Source organism: Cucurbita pepo, chromosome 14 (assembly GCF_057944985.1).
Source record: "Cucurbita pepo subsp. pepo isolate OVF chromosome 14, ASM5794498v1, whole genome shotgun sequence".
In the NCBI taxonomy this organism is placed as follows: Eukaryota; Viridiplantae; Streptophyta; class Magnoliopsida; order Cucurbitales; family Cucurbitaceae; genus Cucurbita; species Cucurbita pepo.
Window position 1 is genome coordinate 9,661,008 of NC_141811.1, and position 16,127 is coordinate 9,677,134.

General features: G+C 38.4%; 2 protein-coding genes across 3 annotated transcripts; one reads left to right on the top strand and one right to left on the bottom strand.

Annotated features, from left to right (window-relative positions):
- Window positions 1-581: 581 nt before the first annotated feature.
- LOC111810757 (uncharacterized) lies at window positions 582-12,466 on the top strand. Of its 2 annotated transcripts, none has more exons than XM_023697531.2 (7): window positions 582-1,079; window positions 8,563-8,920; window positions 9,487-10,874; window positions 10,999-11,118; window positions 11,339-11,493; window positions 11,646-11,724; window positions 12,151-12,466. In XM_023697531.2, the coding sequence occupies exons 1-7, from the start codon at window positions 648-650 to the stop codon at window positions 12,154-12,156; spliced, it is 2,538 nt and encodes an 845-aa protein (XP_023553299.1). In that variant the 5' UTR covers window positions 582-647; the 3' UTR covers window positions 12,157-12,466. The 2 variants fall into 2 exon arrangements, with proteins under 2 accessions (XP_023553299.1, XP_023553298.1); XM_023697530.2 differs by having other exon boundaries at window positions 11,646-11,721; window positions 12,157-12,466.
- A 1,371-nt stretch (window positions 12,467-13,837) lies between these two features.
- Window positions 13,838-15,752, bottom strand: LOC111810448 (uncharacterized). Its single transcript, XM_023697155.2, has one exon. It carries the CDS (start codon window positions 15,547-15,549, stop codon window positions 14,038-14,040), a length of 1,512 nt encoding a protein of 503 aa, XP_023552923.2. The 5' UTR covers window positions 15,550-15,752; the 3' UTR covers window positions 13,838-14,037.
- Window positions 15,753-16,127: the final 375 nt, after the last annotated feature.

Here is a 16,127-nt window from a genome sequence, read left to right on the forward strand (position 1 = left end):
TGAAACTTCAAATTGACATCCTTATCTAGAACTCCGACGAGCCTCCACCAAATGTTTAAGGCATTTCGTCCCTTGATATCTTCTTGAGAAATCTTCTCCACCTACAACCATCCTTCGCCTCGAGCTCTTCATTAATCGAATGAGTCCTCCTTCCAAAATTTATTTTTCCTTTTTCACACCCAATTCGACCCTATATCTTTTATGTTTAGAGCATGACTCTGATACTATGTTAGACGAACACGACTCTCCACAATGGTATGATATTGTCCACTTCGAGCATAAGCTCTCATGACTTTGATTTCGGCTTCCCAAAAGGCCTCATATCAATGAAGAGAGTATTTTTTGATTAAAAACTCATGATCATTCTCTAAATTAGAGGACGTGGGACTTTCATCCTCCCCTAATAAAACAAAATATATTTAAGTTGTTGCATTAACTTTAGAATGCCCAAATTTTCATTTTTGTTTTGGTCAAATATCAATTCAATGTGTCTCTTCACATACGACAAAAACAACCCTATTTCCCTAAATATTTTGAAAAGAACCATTTTTCAATTTTTTTTCTTTTAAATTACAATTTTCATCTGATTAACTCCTTTCTTCCGCCCACCTGCGGCCTGATTTTTCCTCTCCTGGCTTTCTTCCCCCATGGCCGAACCCATGGAGGAAACCACGGTTGTTGATGGGGAACCCACTCTACCCACCGGCGAGAAGAGGACAATTGAGATTCACGGGGACGATGAACTTGCGGAGCCTCAGTTGAGAAAGAAGCCCCGTAATGGTTGCGAGTTGGGTCCTAATCTCCGGAGGGTTGCGGAGATTGTGTTGGTCATGTCCACAATGACGGCGCTGCGTGCTGGAAAGAAGCCTACTGATGCCGAGGTTGAATTAATGGCTGAGGCTAGGGCTAAGTTGGTTCAGATTTGTGAAGGATTGGCTCCCAAGGATATTGTGGGAAGGGAAGGAATTAGCTCTTTGATTGAAGATTTGGGGCTGCATGGTAACATTAGGGATCAGAAGTTAGGGTTTCGCGGTCCCAGGTTGACGATAGCGGAGAAATTGGCGCAGACAAAGAAGAAGGTATGTTAATGCCTTTAATTTTGCCTACTTTTGTTATCTCTCGACTTTCTGCGGAGGGCAGCGTGGGTTCTTCATTTTTTGTGACCGATACTATTTGATGCTCGATTGTAGATAATACTTCGTGAAGTCTGTTTAATGCTACTCTGCTTGACTGTTAGTTATGTTCAAACTTGTTTGAATGAAACCTGGAGGATGAGACTATATAGGCATTCTTGTCTTCATTTGGTTACTGATAACCTAAAAATCTTCACTTCTTCCGCGGAAAGATACACATGGATGTAATTCTCCAGTCTGCTTCCGAGTTCTCTGATTCATTATTCCATTGGAGATGCATTAGTTTTCTCGCGGATATCTATGGACACCGTGGGGGGAGGGTATTGGTTGCTAATAGTTAACCACAGTATTTCTTTTTGGTGGAAGAACCACACACCTTTTCATTGACTGAAATGAAAGATTTCAGAGAAAAAGTGGGCAAATGATTGCCAAAAAAGTGCTTGAATTTGTGTAGTGTTGTAAGTAGGTTAGTTACAAAAAAAAAAAAAGGAAATCTTAGCCCTCAAAATAGTTTGAGTATTTTCCTTGTAGTCTTGAAAAATCTATTGTTTCTTTCTTTCCGTAATTTCTAAACCCCTGATATGAGGGCAGTCTCCGTTGATGTTGTGTTGATCTGAGTGTTGCACTGAAAGCCAAAAGGAATCAGAAGAGGAATACTTATCTTAAAAAACCCTGCTATTTCTTTCCTTCCAATGACACCAAAGAAGGGAGCGAGTTGAATATCCCCAAAGGTTCTTTTCCTTCTGCCAAAAATCTTTCCATCGATCGCTTCTAAAAACCCATCATCAATATCCTCGAGGAGACAACATTCCACCCCCAAAATATTAAAGAAAAACCACCCTTTAACAGAAAATTGACAGTGAAGAAACATATGATCTAAGGACTCTTCCTCTCAAAGGCGGAGACAATAGATCGAGGGAGACATCACATAGTTTTGAAGCATTCTTTGAAGATTTTTGTTTAAACTTCTTAGGCGAGGGACCATAAAAAAACCTATCACCTTCTTAGGGGTCATGTATTTCCAGATGAGATTCACCATAGAAGAATTCAATTTCCTTGTCCCAATGATCAGCTTCAAGAATGTATTTGTAAGTAGACTTGAAAATATAGTAAAAGGAGCATTTGTGCTTTCTTTAGCCAATGGTTAAGTTTCTTTGCAATTTTAGTTTAGGTTGTATGTAGAATCATTCAAGTTCGACATGATCAATCTTTCTTGTGGAGTGATTCGAATCTCAAACAAGTGTTCTTGCGTTGAGATATTTGATCAACAAGAATCATTCAAGCTAGACATGATCGATCTTGTTTGTGGAGTGATTCGAATCTCAAACAATGTTCTTGTCTTGAGATATTCGATCAACAAGGTAATCCGAATCTTACTCCCCTTGTAGTGATTTCCACATATCATTTGGTATCAGAGTTTAAAATTCGAATCTCAAGATTGGATATATGTTTCCTTTGCGTTTCTTCTCAATTTGATTTTTATTTATTTTTATCTTTTTAGTTTTTAATCGACCCAGAGTTTAAAATTCAATCTTTTCTCTATTTAAAATTTTGAGAGGTCAGAATGAGAGCTTCATTTGTGTAAATGAGTTCAAATAGAGTGGCCTAAAATTCCTTGAGCGTATACACGTGAGAGAGTGTTGTGAGGTTCTTTGTATTTCCATAAGTTATTTTTGCAGCAAAGTTTCAAGAATAAGTTTCGAGGACGAATCCTCTTGAAGAACTGGAGAATGATATGAACCAAGAGACATCAATCATACAATATATTTCAATGAAGATGCGAAGAAAATGCTATTGAAATTATCAAAAGATATTTCAATTCATGCCACATTGAAGAAGAATGAAGTTTCATTGTTCTAAATTTTGGGTGGATACAATTTAGAGTAATTTAGAGTTATTGTATTTCATTAAGGTATTTTGAGACATTTTATTTACTTTAGGTTACATTTACATCATGGTTAATTATGACCATAAACTATGAATGTTACCACTCTTGGAATGCCTTTAATAGTTTCATTTTGAGGCTATATAAAGCCATGTATGTGGACTTGAAAATATAGTAAAAGGAGCATTTGTCCTTTCTTTAGCCAATGACTAAGTTTCTTTGCAATTCTATGTAGTTTAGGTTGCATGTAAAATCATTCAAGCTCGACATGATCAATCTTGCTTGTGGAGTGATTTGAATCTCAAACAAGTGTTCTTGCGTTGAGATATTTGATCAACAAGAATCATTGAAGCTAGACATGATCGATCTTGCTTGTGGAGTGATTCGAATCTCAAACAATGTTCTTGCCTTGAGATATTCGATCTACAAGGTAATCCGAATCTTACTCCCCTTGTAGTGATTTCCACATATCAGTTGCTCTTAGGGAGAAGACTTACGCTAATTCAATCTGTGTTAGGAGGGGTCCTTAACTATTTCTTGTCGATATTTAGGATTCCACTCTTGGTAAGTAAGTCCATTGAAAGAGTGGTGAGAATTTCTTTTAGGAAAGAGTTGATTGGGGGAGAATCCTACTTGGTCAAGCGGGAGGTGGTCATGAAGCTAGTGGATCTAGGAGAATTAGGCACTGGGAGCTTGAGGTTACAAAATGAGGTTCCCTATAAGTGGTTGTTGTGCTTCCTGCTAGAGCTTAACATACTGCTAGAATCGAAGAACCTTGGTCGTTGATTACCCCAAACACACAACGTGTAACCTACTCGCCCAAAATCATTTTTTGCAATCACTCCTTAGTGATCATTGATGGTTGCCTACTCGATACACACAACATGTAACCCTTACCACAAAAATAAATATCAGCAATCACCTCACATGATTATTAGTGGCTGGTTACTTGATACACGTTGACCTGATACACAACGTGTAGCCCTTACCACACTCATTGCATTCAAACATAAAATGCATGCATTTGGTCCCAAAACATTTATTTTCATGACCAATCAGCATGGCAGCAAACAACAAGCATCCACACAATAACATACGCATCCAACCGTATTTTAGAAAAACAAAAGGGTTTAGTTTCAATAGGAAGGTTCCTACCTAGAGACTTCGCTTTAGAAATTTCGATTTATTGGCCCAACTATCCTAGGAGTGAACTTGCATTCAATCACCCAACAAATCAACCTATGTTCACATGATACAATGATTCCAAAGATCACAGGCTTTGTTATTTACATCCTCTTGGGTAAAAGTTGGGTTTGATTCCGTCTTTCTCCAAAAGTAATTCAACTTTAGGAGTTGTCCTATCAACTTCCGACTTAGGCGTCTCGGGGTTTTCTCCTTTCAAACGGTGCTGCTGGTGGTACAAGTTAGTAGCACGTAGTGGTGGTAGCGGTAACGGTGTAACGGCCCAGGCCCACTGCTAGCAGATATTGTCCTCTTTGGGCTTTCCCTTTCGGGCTTCCCCTCAAGGTTTTTAAAACGCATCTGCTAGGAAGAGGTTTCCACACCCTTATAAAGGGTGTTTCGTTCTCCTCCCCAACCGATGTGAGATCTCACAATCCACCCCCCTTTAGGGCCTAGTGTCCTCGTTGGGGCTCGTTCCTTTCTCCAATCGATGTGGGACCCCTACCAAATCCACCCCCCTTTGAGGCCCAGCGTCCTTGCTGACATATTGCCTCGTGTCTACCCCCCTTCAGGGGACAGCCTCTTTGCTGACACATCACCTGGTGTCTGGCTCTGATACCATTTGTAATGGCCCAGACACACTGCTAGCAGATATTGTTCTCTTTGGGCTTTCCCTTTCGGGCTTCCCCTTAAGGTTTTTAAAACGTGTTTGCTAGGGAGAGGTTTCCACACCCTTATAAAGGTTGTTTTGTTCTCCTCCCCAACCGATGTGGGATCTCAAGACGACGACGGTGATGGCAGTCTCATACCCAGTAACTGCAGCGAAAGATGTGGGCGACGATGAGCTGCGATGGTTGGAGTGCAAGGACGACGGTAGCGCGACGAAGATGACCCTCGGTGTTGCATAACGCATCCTTTGTTATCCTACAGTGGTCATCTGTCAACAAGTGGCTAAGTGTGGCCGATGGCAAACGACGACGGGAGATGTGGCTACATCTAGCGGTAACGACAGAGGGAGATGTGTTGCAGACATGCGAAAACGAGAAAGGAAAAGGGAGATCGACGGCGGCAAGATCTCAGGCTGGGAGCATTGAGAGAGGGGGTGTGGCAGCTGGGGTGGTGTGCTTGGCTATTTATGGCTGAGCCCTAGGGTTTTTTTTAATTTTATTTTTTATTTTAGTTTTTCTTTTTTCTTTTTTTTTTGTGTTGGGCCTTTACCAATTGTTGAGTGGGGGATAAACCTTTTTTGCATTATGTTTCCTTAGTATATCATATTTTGAACAAAAGGTTGCATTTTTTGCTTTCCTTAGATAACCAACAACCCTGTTTGATAGTGTTTTGGGTCTTCTTTCTATCCTATGAGACTTCAAGGTGTGCCCTGGGAGAAGGGATGTTCATATATGAACTTGTGATCCTTTTAGAGGGGTATCATGGAATTCCTTCGTCCATGCTTTTTCGCCCCTTCTCCCTTCCAATTGCCTCTATGTTTTTCTCTCTCTTGAAGGTTAAGGTTCCAAAGAAAGTTAAGGTTTTATTTAACAAGTTTTACCTGAGTGAGTGAATTCCTTGGATTGTGTCCAAAGACTTCCTTCGTTTTGTATTTGGAATGGTGCATTCTTTACCAGAGGTGTGAGGAAGACCTCAATCATTTGATACGAAGTTTCCAATGTGCTCAGTTTCTTGGGACCATTTAAGAACCTCATTTGGTATGTGTGGAGTATGGGATAGGGATGGTAGCTTGTTGTGGAAGAGATGCTTTTGGAATGAGTGTTTAAGGAAAAGGACTAAGTCCTTGGCAAGCTAGCTCTTTTGCTGTTTGTATTTGGTTAGAAGTAAAGAATAGAATCTTTAGAGAGGTTGAGAAATATGGTGAGTTTGAGAGGTGATTAGGGTTAATGCTTCTGTTTGGACTTCGGTTGCTAGACCTTTTTGTAATTATTATCTTAGTCTTCTTCTTTTGTATTGGAATTCTTTTCTATAGTTGTTTTGGGCTCCTTGTTTTGGGTTTGTTTTTTGTATGCCCTTGTATTACTTCAATTTTTTAAATGAAAGCTTGAATTCTTATGAAAAGAATAGAAATATTTCCATTAATTGTGCACCTAGAGGAATGTCTTTGGGTATGTGGATTAGTTGTTGGGGTGGGTAGTATTCTTTGTAAGATACAAGAGAGTTGCTCCCAAGCTTCTAAATAGGTAACTCTTCCTTGGACCTTTCTTCATCTAGTTGTTCATTAATAGGGGCATCCATTATCGCCAGGGTCTTTCTTTGAGGACACTCATTAGAAAGGTTTGGCTTACTGGCCCCACCTAAACACTTGGCAAGAGTGATACGGTTGTAGAACCTTTTGGTCCTCTTGTTGTTGGTTCCTAAAGTGCCTTTTGCCCCTATCCTATTATTTGGTGTATCATCGATTCTTCCTTGCTTTTTTCATGGTTACAAGGAACTGCTCATTTGAAAACTCCTTTGAGCATCTGTTGTGTTCCTTTTGAAGTCATGTTGTGCTTGTCCACTGTTATTCTAGTCGTTGAGCTCCTAATCTCTGTAGCTAATTTGATACCATCTGCTAGGCAGTAGATCAGATGTAGAATCACCTTTTTCCTATGTCATCTTGTAGTCCATCCGCATATCTAGCTATTCGGTGGTTTTCTAACTCACCAAGAATGTTAGGGCACTCAATCTATTGAATTCCTCTAAATAGTCCATAACTAGTTTAGTTCCTTGGATGCAATGTTGGTATTGACCCTACAACATTTGCTCGTTATTTATCTGCAAGAACGGTTCATTGGTTTGAGCATCTTTGGCCAAGTCCTTATGGACCACTTTCCATATCTCCTTCTATTGGTTTGAATTTTATCCCACCATGGAGGTTCTTCCTCCAATTTACTTTCTAGCTTTACTTTCTTTTTATCGGGTGTGCCAGCGCAGTTAAGGAAGGATTGGCCCAATCAAGAGAGGCTTCCATGTCAATTTTCCATTAAAAGTTGGGAGTTCCACCTTCACTTTATAATCGTTGCTTCCTTCATTTTTGCCACTCTTTTCTCCTTGTATGGGGTAAATGTAAGTCATAAGCAAAGTGTCGGAAAGGACTATCCTCCTCCCTTGAGTTGTCTAATTGTTGGAACCTTGGATTTTTGAAGCATGTATCTGGAGGTCTGAATGGCAGGGTAGCATTTCTTGGGTACTTGTGGTGCAACCTTCTTGTTTGTTCTTGGGGTGGTTCACAACAAGCAATAGGGTGATGAGTATTCGTGTCATTCTTTATTCCTTGGTTAGGCATGTTAGGTCTTTGGAGGGTTAATTGTTCCATTTGTCGCGCCATGGTTCCCATCATTTGGTACATCATCAATATGACTTTTCATCTCATCCACTGATTCTTCCATTTGCAAGATGCATTGGATTTTGGAAAGAGGCATAAGGTCTCCAATCCAGGATGATCTTTGTCATTACTAGAGGTCACGGGGTGCTTCTTCCCTGCCATTGGGTTTCTTCGTCAAGGGCACTCTGATACGAAACCCATGTGGCCGTATGTATTCTTTTAGAGTTTTTATGAAAGTATGTCTTGTACAGCTTAGTGAACATTTATAGGTTCCAAAAGGATTTGAGTTAGCTCCCAACAGCCATAACAACTCCCTAACAACCTCTGCAACTAACTTTAACATCAATTGGACCCACCTAATCAATGGTAAAAGTATAAGAGCCAACTAACCGACGAAAACAGAACATAGACTGCATCAGTTGGCATACTGATGCTCTGGGATCCTTTGTTTTCTTGTCCTTCTCCATTATCTTGACATAACTATCATGTCCTCTAGACCCCTACTATACAGAGAAGTTTGATCCTAAAAACAATCTCTTATCTATTGCAACTTAGTCACGTGAGCACTAATACCTACAGTTTTATGGAAAGGTGGTACCTTTCCCTTGCTCTATCTTCAGATTGGTGTGTCATATGCAAGGGATTGAGTCCCAAGGTTACGTGTTTTCTTATTTGTCCTCCTGTATTCAGGTTTGAGCATACTCTCCCCCTTCAAATGGCACATCGTGTCATTTCATCGAGAAAAAGAATATCCTTTGCCTTTAATTTAATACTTCATATATTTTTCTCATAAAAAAATTACTACTTATATTTGGAGTCTGGCTTGAAAGTAACAAAAAAGCTTTTAACCGCTTATGGAGGACTTGGACACTTTTCTAGATATAATTTCTTTTGTAGTTCTCTCTTCCTTGAAATTTATATGCTTCCTTCCGTAGCTAGTTTAAATATTCTTTTTGCTAATTAGAAGAGCTTTTCATAATCTTTTTTGACATGGAGTTTAACTTTTATTCTTTTGTGTAACTTCATATAATCTACGTAACATCTAGATGGAAGATTCCAAGAAATATATCCCACCTTCGGGTTATGGATCTCATCCAACCCAAAAACATATTATTTCATCGATTGAGAACCGTGGGACATTGCCTTCTGTACGGATGTTTCCCTCAGACAAATCAAGTCCTGTCCCTAATTCAGTGGGAGGCACTGCCGGTACTCTGCCTTCAGGTCATGTTTCTGTTGCTGGTTCTACGTCTATGCAGGTTCAACCACAACTAACAGGCAATGAAGTCAGAGCTCATAATATTTCAAGTGGATTTCCAATTAATCAACAAGGAAGGGACCCTTCCTCACTCTTGCATGGCATTGAAAGACCACTAAATGGGGCATATGGATCTCAAATGCAAGGTATTCTTTTTTTTTTCTTTTTATATATATGCTTTTGCCAAACGATGGAAAAGTTCAATGATGTATACAACTAGCAACTAATATTATCCATTGATTTTTGTTGAAGTCTTTTTTTTCCCTTTTTATCTATGCAATTTTTCTTGTGATGGATATGGGGCGACTTTTTATTTATATTTTCATCTCCTTCATGAAAGTTTAGTTCATCATAAAAGAAAATATCGATTATATTGCGTATAATTTTTTCCCAATTAAATTTAATTTGTGTTGGAGAAACCAGAAGTGATTCAGTGGACAAGATCTATTCCAATAAAATGCTTCAGGCTAAAATACTCTGTAAGATTGACATCACTGATATGGTATTGCCTGTGAGTGTAAGAGCACGCTCCTGTAATTTTTTATTGAACTCAAGTTACCTTTCATTTGATGTTTTCAGTATTTTGATTATATTTTGTTTGAGCGAGAGTGACGATAAAACATGATCAGGGGGATAGTTAAGTTAAAGTCTTTGTACACAATTTGTTGTTTTTCAGATTTATTACGTTTTTGTATGTATTGGTACTTTTCAGTTAACTCTTCCGTAAATCACTCTCTGGCGAGTGCTCCAACCTGGTCTGCTCAAACTCAATCTGCCTTGTCGGCTAAAGGTGGGCAAGAACACAAGTTTCCAAATCATTCTGCTGCTAATGCTCAGGGAACCACAGATTCAAGAGCCTTAAGATCGTCTTCTCAAGCAGCAAGGGACCAAAGCTTTAGACCTCCAATTCCTCAAACTGGGACAGGAAATATGGCTGGTTTGCAGCCGCATTTACAGAGCATAAATTTTGTGCAAGGGCCTTCAGTTTCTAATAGCCACAATGAAATTGTCAAAATTATTCAGAAGCTGTTACAGCCACAGCTTCCTGATCATCCTACTTGGAATCCTCCTTCAAGAGATTACATGAACAAGGCTGTGACTTGCCAAACTTGTCAAGTTACCATCAATGAGATTGATAGTGTACTTATATGTGATGCTTGTGAGAAAGGATTTCACTTGAAATGTGTACAATCACCTAATCAGAGAGCGATTCCTAGGGGGGAGTGGCACTGCCCAAGATGCTTAACTATAAGCAATGGGAAGCCTTTACCTCCTAAATACGGGCGTGTCATGAGGAGTAACCCCCCACCAAAATTATCTGTCAATACCAGTGGATCTCAGCCACCAGAGAAGAGTTTAGGAGCCGCTGTGGAACAAAAGGCCAGTGCTGGACAGCTGAAGTTAGTTTCTAATGGAGGTTTAGATTTGCTAAGTCACCACCAGCCTGCTGAGGATGGAAGCAATGCCAATGAATCATCTGGTATCAAAATTCCAAATGCGGAAGAAGCTCATGGAAATAATCTTTTACCAATTAGGAAAGACATAGATGAGAAACCAACCTCTTCGACTTCCCTGAATACCCCAGCCAAATCCTTGGGGATGGTTTGTGAACCCTCTTCTGCTGAGATATCAAGTGAAGTATCTGCTCAGCACATTAAAAGTTCTCAAGCACCAATAGGTGAAGATGAATCCTCAGCCAAAGCAGAGCCTCCTGAAGAATCTCAAACTGCGGGTGACAATTCTAGTAACCCTAAACCCCCTGACATTCCTCAAATTGTTGATCAGCAAATGGGTTCTAATGGTCCAGAGGAACCTTACTCAACAGCAAGTTCTCATGACACTTCAAATGTGAAGAAAGATGGCCATGAAGTTCTGCAGGGGAATAATGTTGAAAATTTTGAAGCTAGCATCATAAATAGAGAGCAGTCCGGGACTTCTTCCAATGACCTGCATGATGTTGAATGGATTGGCGACCCACATCAGCTGACAGATACGAGGGCATATTACAAATCCTGTCGTGTTGATGGGGTTACATATAAAGTTGAAGAATTTTCTCTTTTTCACTCCAACAACGGGAAATTGATGCCCTATAGGCTTCAGGTGAACAAAAAATTGTTTAATAGAGTATTTAAGTTGATTGTCAAATTCATATGGTTTTCTTATGCACATGAAAATTGCATCCTTTTTCGGAAATAATATGGGGAAGCTTTTACTCTTAATGCAGTCCTTGTACCATGAATATGAAAGTGGATTGAACTGGGCTATTCTTAAGCAGTGTTACTTTCATGAGGACTTGCCCAAGGAAGTTGCCCACCTCTGCCCGTGCTCCCCTGAACAAAATGAGGTACACTTTTCATGTTCTTTTATTTCTCTAATTTCTCCATTTTCCTTGTATGAGATTCTTCATTGGTATATGAGCACACACCTCTGGAAGTTATACTCAGATCTCACGTCAAATTGTCGTTGCCTATTTCTATGTGATTCCTAATGTCGGACCTTACTTAATACTGCACTAGTTGGTCTAGAGAGTTTCATATGGACTTCATATTTGTAATTGTTTGTAGGTATATACATCCGATGGCGACATTTGTTTAGCTGTGGGCTTAATTCGAAGCCCATGTGAAGTTCTTCCTGTTGCCAAGTATAAAGAAGAACATGAAAGGCGAAAACAATTGGGTCCTGGGGCAGATGATGGAATAAAGCCAACTTTCCTGTGCAAGTACGTCTATTTCCTTGGACAATTCTCTAATCCATTTGTTGCTTTTGAAGACTGATATATATTAAGCACTTTTCCTTTATCGAACAATGTGTGTTGCTTCTTAGAGGATGAATGCCGATTTCCTTTCATGATGGTAAAATATGGTTTTGCAGATGGTTTTATACTGAAGCTAACAAAGAATTTGTACCTTTTACTGATGCCGTATGTGAAAGCTTCTCAGTGATGCAGGTAATAGTGGACTAATCAGTCCCCATTTGTTCTAAGGTCTTTGTGGGTCATAGCTTGCATTTATATTTCTGCCATTTAAAATTGGTTTCTTCTGTTTGTTCTAACTGTAAAGAAGCTGTCAGTAATTAGGATATGTGCCTATTGAAAACACTCTATTGCTATGTTGTTCTTAATCAGTGAAGAATATCCATTCTTTTCTCCATTAAAATGGATGTAGTGTGAGAAATCCCAATTGAAGCTGGCTACTGGCATGTGGTCGTATGACCTGTAGAACGAGTGTTTGTAGAACTATCGGGCCGTATTCGAAAACATTCTTACACCTTGTGTCTTTATTTTTCCTCATGTTTTCATGCCATAACCTTTATATCATTTTTAGTTGGTTCTTTTACAAACATTTGAAGACTGATCAGTTTATTTGCATTGATACACATATAGGGCGACCTGCAATGACAAGTTAATGGATGAATGAATGTCCATATATTCAAATGTTTTGAAGTAGTAGGTAGCAATACTCCCCGTCTGTTTCTTTCTTCCTTGTGACTGTAATTTAAGGCTGTTTCATCTTATATAACCCCATATGAGTTCCCAAGCCCTGTCTCTCTCCCTCTCTTAGGACCCCTTGTCTGTATATTATTGTATCAACAGCACCTGCCCTGCTTTCACAATGGAGGTGCGTTTGTATTGTAGACGTCTGCCATTTTTCAAATTACAGAGATTTGTAATGTGTATTTTCTTGTTCTTTTCATGATAGTTGAGTGAAGCAAAAGATGGTGAATGCCACTAGTAAAACAATGCTACAAGGTGGCTAGAATGGAGAATTTTCTTCTATTGCTTACTATTAAAGGTGGCTAGAATTTACTTTGCTACTACTCTAAATGAAAAATGCTACAAAGTTATCTATCAAACACTGATATGATCCAAGCTTTTTTGAAACCTAGTGTCCAGGCATGGGCTTCAAATATCCAAGTCCTTGTTTGTTTTAAAGTTGTGAAGCTCGAACAAAACAAACATTTTGAAGTCATTTGGTTGAAAATTTTGTTTAGGATGTCTTGGAAGAAATGCTTGAGAACAAGATATTTATGGTTGGAATCATATAATTTTGAACATAATTTATTTATAATTTTGATAGATGAACACTAAACTACACGGTTATTTGATTCTCATGCATTTTATTTTCAGACATCTTATTCTCAAGCATCTTAAATAAAATCTTCAACCATACGACTTTTAAAGAGAAGTTTTGGGATGGCTATCACAAGATGAATATGGACATCTCCGAAAGAGTTTTAGTTATCTTTTCTATGCAAAATAATTACATCTGTATTTATTTTTTTTTTTGTTCCAAAACGATTTAAAGTATAAAAGATCTCCTCTCCACCTCATAGGTCTAAAAGGCTTCTCTTCCAAACAACATGACTGACATAACATGTCTGATGAAGTGCTCAGTCCTACGAAAATCAGCCAGTTGAAGAGCCATGAAAATTATGTTGATGATTTAGTGCCCTCCATTTAAGGACTCAAATGCTCTTAATGCAGCTAACACCCTTGTATGTTAACCAATGAGGCGCCCCACCAATGGAAACCATCATTAGAAGGCCTAGGAAACTTACAACTTCTTAACAATTTTAAATTTTTTTAAAAATTAATTAGTCTATAAATTATAAATTTAAATTTCATATCTAATAAATCCTTATATTTTAAATTTTATGTCGAGTAGATCCATTAATATTAAAAAAATTTTAAAGTTCAGAGACTAAATTTGTAATTTTAAAAGTTCAAAGATACACAAATACTAGAATTCTCCCAAATCCAAAAACGTTATTTTTACATCGAACTTCATCTACTAAACAACTTAAGGTTGCACTCCCATCCCTGTTTCTCAAAACACACAAAATCCAAAATCCAAACGTAACTAACTCGAGTCAATAGTCAATTAAATCCTCCGTACTTGGTGTATTATATGTCCAAATTCATAATCTTAGTCATATACCTGTTGAGTGAAAATTTAAATTTCTAATCTTTTAAATATGAAATATACCATAACCATTTGAACCTGTTCAAGTTAGCTCTAAAACGTCCGAGTTGGGACCGTCCCAAAACGGGAACAGAGAGACTATTTTCCTTGTAACTTGGCAACGAAGCCAAAATATAATTTGCAATGATATTGCTAAAGCTGTCACCAATGTCCATAAACGTTTCTAAAAGTTAAAAAAGAAGGAAAACATTATACAGAAACATATCCCTAATCCCATTAGAAAACAAACTACTGAGCTCTTCATTTGGCATACAAAATCAAGAGAATCAAACAACAAGACATTATCCAGTTTGAATGTCCCTTTGCATACTTACGTTAGAGAATTTTCCCTTCAAATCATTCGCCAAATCTTCCCTGCCTTGAACCTGAAGCTTCTTCAAAACTCTCATATACACTGGAAAGTTCGGTCTTAGACCTGCATCTATCAACTCACAAAGAACCTTTTGAGCATCAACTAAGTTTCCTCTCTTCTCATGAAGTGTTGCAAGCAAGCTATATGTTGCATTTTGTGCCATCCCATGTTTCAAGCTCGAATCGATTGTATACCGATACGCCTCCTCGTATCTCTGTGAATTGAAGTAGCTTTTCACGAAGGCAGCGTGCGTCGAAAGGCGAGGCTCGAGACCCCTTGACACCATCATGTCAAGAAAGTTGAGTGCTGATTCTATATTACCAATTTCACAGAGATGACAGATAATTACTTCAAATGTCAATGAGTTTGGAGGGCAATCTCGTTCAAGCATTTCTTCAAACAGGTTCTGAGCTTCAGAAAATTTGTCATTCTTGCACAAACTACTGAGCAGATAATTGAGAATGCCCACATCTGGGCTACACCCTGCTTGCCTCATCTCATCAAGTGTACATCTAGCTCCTTCGAAATCGTTTCGGCGACATTGTTCCCGAACGATGATATTATAGAAAGATGTTCTTTTCTCGGTTATCTCAGTTACAAACTTTGCCATTCCAAAAGAACCAAGAGAACAGAACATCTCAATCAATGCCATGACCCCGGAAATTCGACAGGATCCTCCTACTTCATTCAACAACTTGACCAGTCTTTCAACAGAAATCTTAATTGAATCTTCATCTGATAGATGAACATGTAAAAACTCAAATGCTTTGTGGTTTAGACCAACTCCTTTCTGCCTGAATTCGTTCAGAACAGGAAGAATCCCCTCATAATCATCTAATCTACCAAAATTATCAATAAGTAGACTATAAATATCAGAGTTACAAGGAAATTTACAGGACTGAACTCTAACCCAGTTGAAAAAACGAAAGGCAGAAACCTTGTGATTATTCAGCACCCGAAAAATCTGAGCAACTAAAGCGTCAGTGAAACTTACATTCAACGAATCCAACTTGGACTCCAAATCCTCCTGATTTTCCCGAATGATATTTATAATATCCCAAAATTGATTGGACGTCACATTCGGTTTAAACACATTCAATTCACCAGTTCCAAACTGGGGCTTCTCAAACGAATCGGAGGAAAAAGAACGGCGGCAGCTTCTGTAGTGGGGACGAAACAATCCAAGATTCAAATCCTTGGTTACGCCATTGCATCTCTCAAACAAACACAATGAAGGCACAGATTGGGAAGTCGAATTGCAGAGTAAGGGAGAACGAGCAGCAGAATGGGATGTCGGTGCGGTATAAAATCGAATAAAACGGCCAAAATGCTTGGAAGGCGAGGATGAGGGAAATGGAGAATGAGGAGCAAATGAGTAAATAGAGTAGAAGTAAGGGTGGGAGAAATCACGGAGGTTTCGAGAAAGAGAAGTAATCCCCATGGATTTTGTTACCTAAGCTGTCCTGCTAACGGACGATAAGAATAAAGAATCCGGCGACGGCATAGGGTTCCGGCGGTGTCACCGGCAACGAGGAACAGGATCTGTAATACCTATAGCGACGAAGAAGGGGAGAGAGGGACGAAGGTGGGAAGGATGGAGGAGGGTTTTTCAGGTTCCCATGTTATTCACATCCCTAAATTAAAAATACTTAATAATAATAATTTGTTTAAATTATAAACCTTTACATACATACATATATATATATATATAAATAAATAAATAAATAAATATATATATATAGTTTTGATAAATTTAGAATTTGATTTAAAGTTCTTCTATGGTTTTATCAAATTTATAAAAACTTTTTAAAAATAATAGAGAATAAATTTATTATTTATTTATCTTTATAAATAATTGACTCTTAAATTTTTAACTATAATTTTTTTTTTAAAATTTTAAAAAAGTTCTCCAATGCATTCAATTTAAGGGTATCATTGACGTTGTAGCGGAAGCAGAAATAAGATCGATCGCACTCACACACCAAGAAACAGAAATTAAACAAAGAGACACAAAAATTT

Bases quoted from the DNA above. Each gene is read 5' to 3' on its own strand.
- LOC111810757 (XM_023697530.2), top strand. From the start codon at position 648: ATGGCCGAACCCATGGAGGAAACCACGGTTGTTGATGGGGAACCCACT. The intron at 8,921-9,486 runs GTATTCTTTTTT...GGTACTTTTCAG, and splicing joins ATATGGATCTCAAATGCAAG to TTAACTCTTCCGTAAATCAC. The intron at 10,875-10,998 runs GTGAACAAAAAA...CTCTTAATGCAG, and splicing joins TGATGCCCTATAGGCTTCAG to TCCTTGTACCATGAATATGA.
- LOC111810448 (XM_023697155.2), bottom strand. From the start codon at position 15,549: ATGGGGATTACTTCTCTTTCTCGAAACCTCCGTGATTTCTCCCACCCT.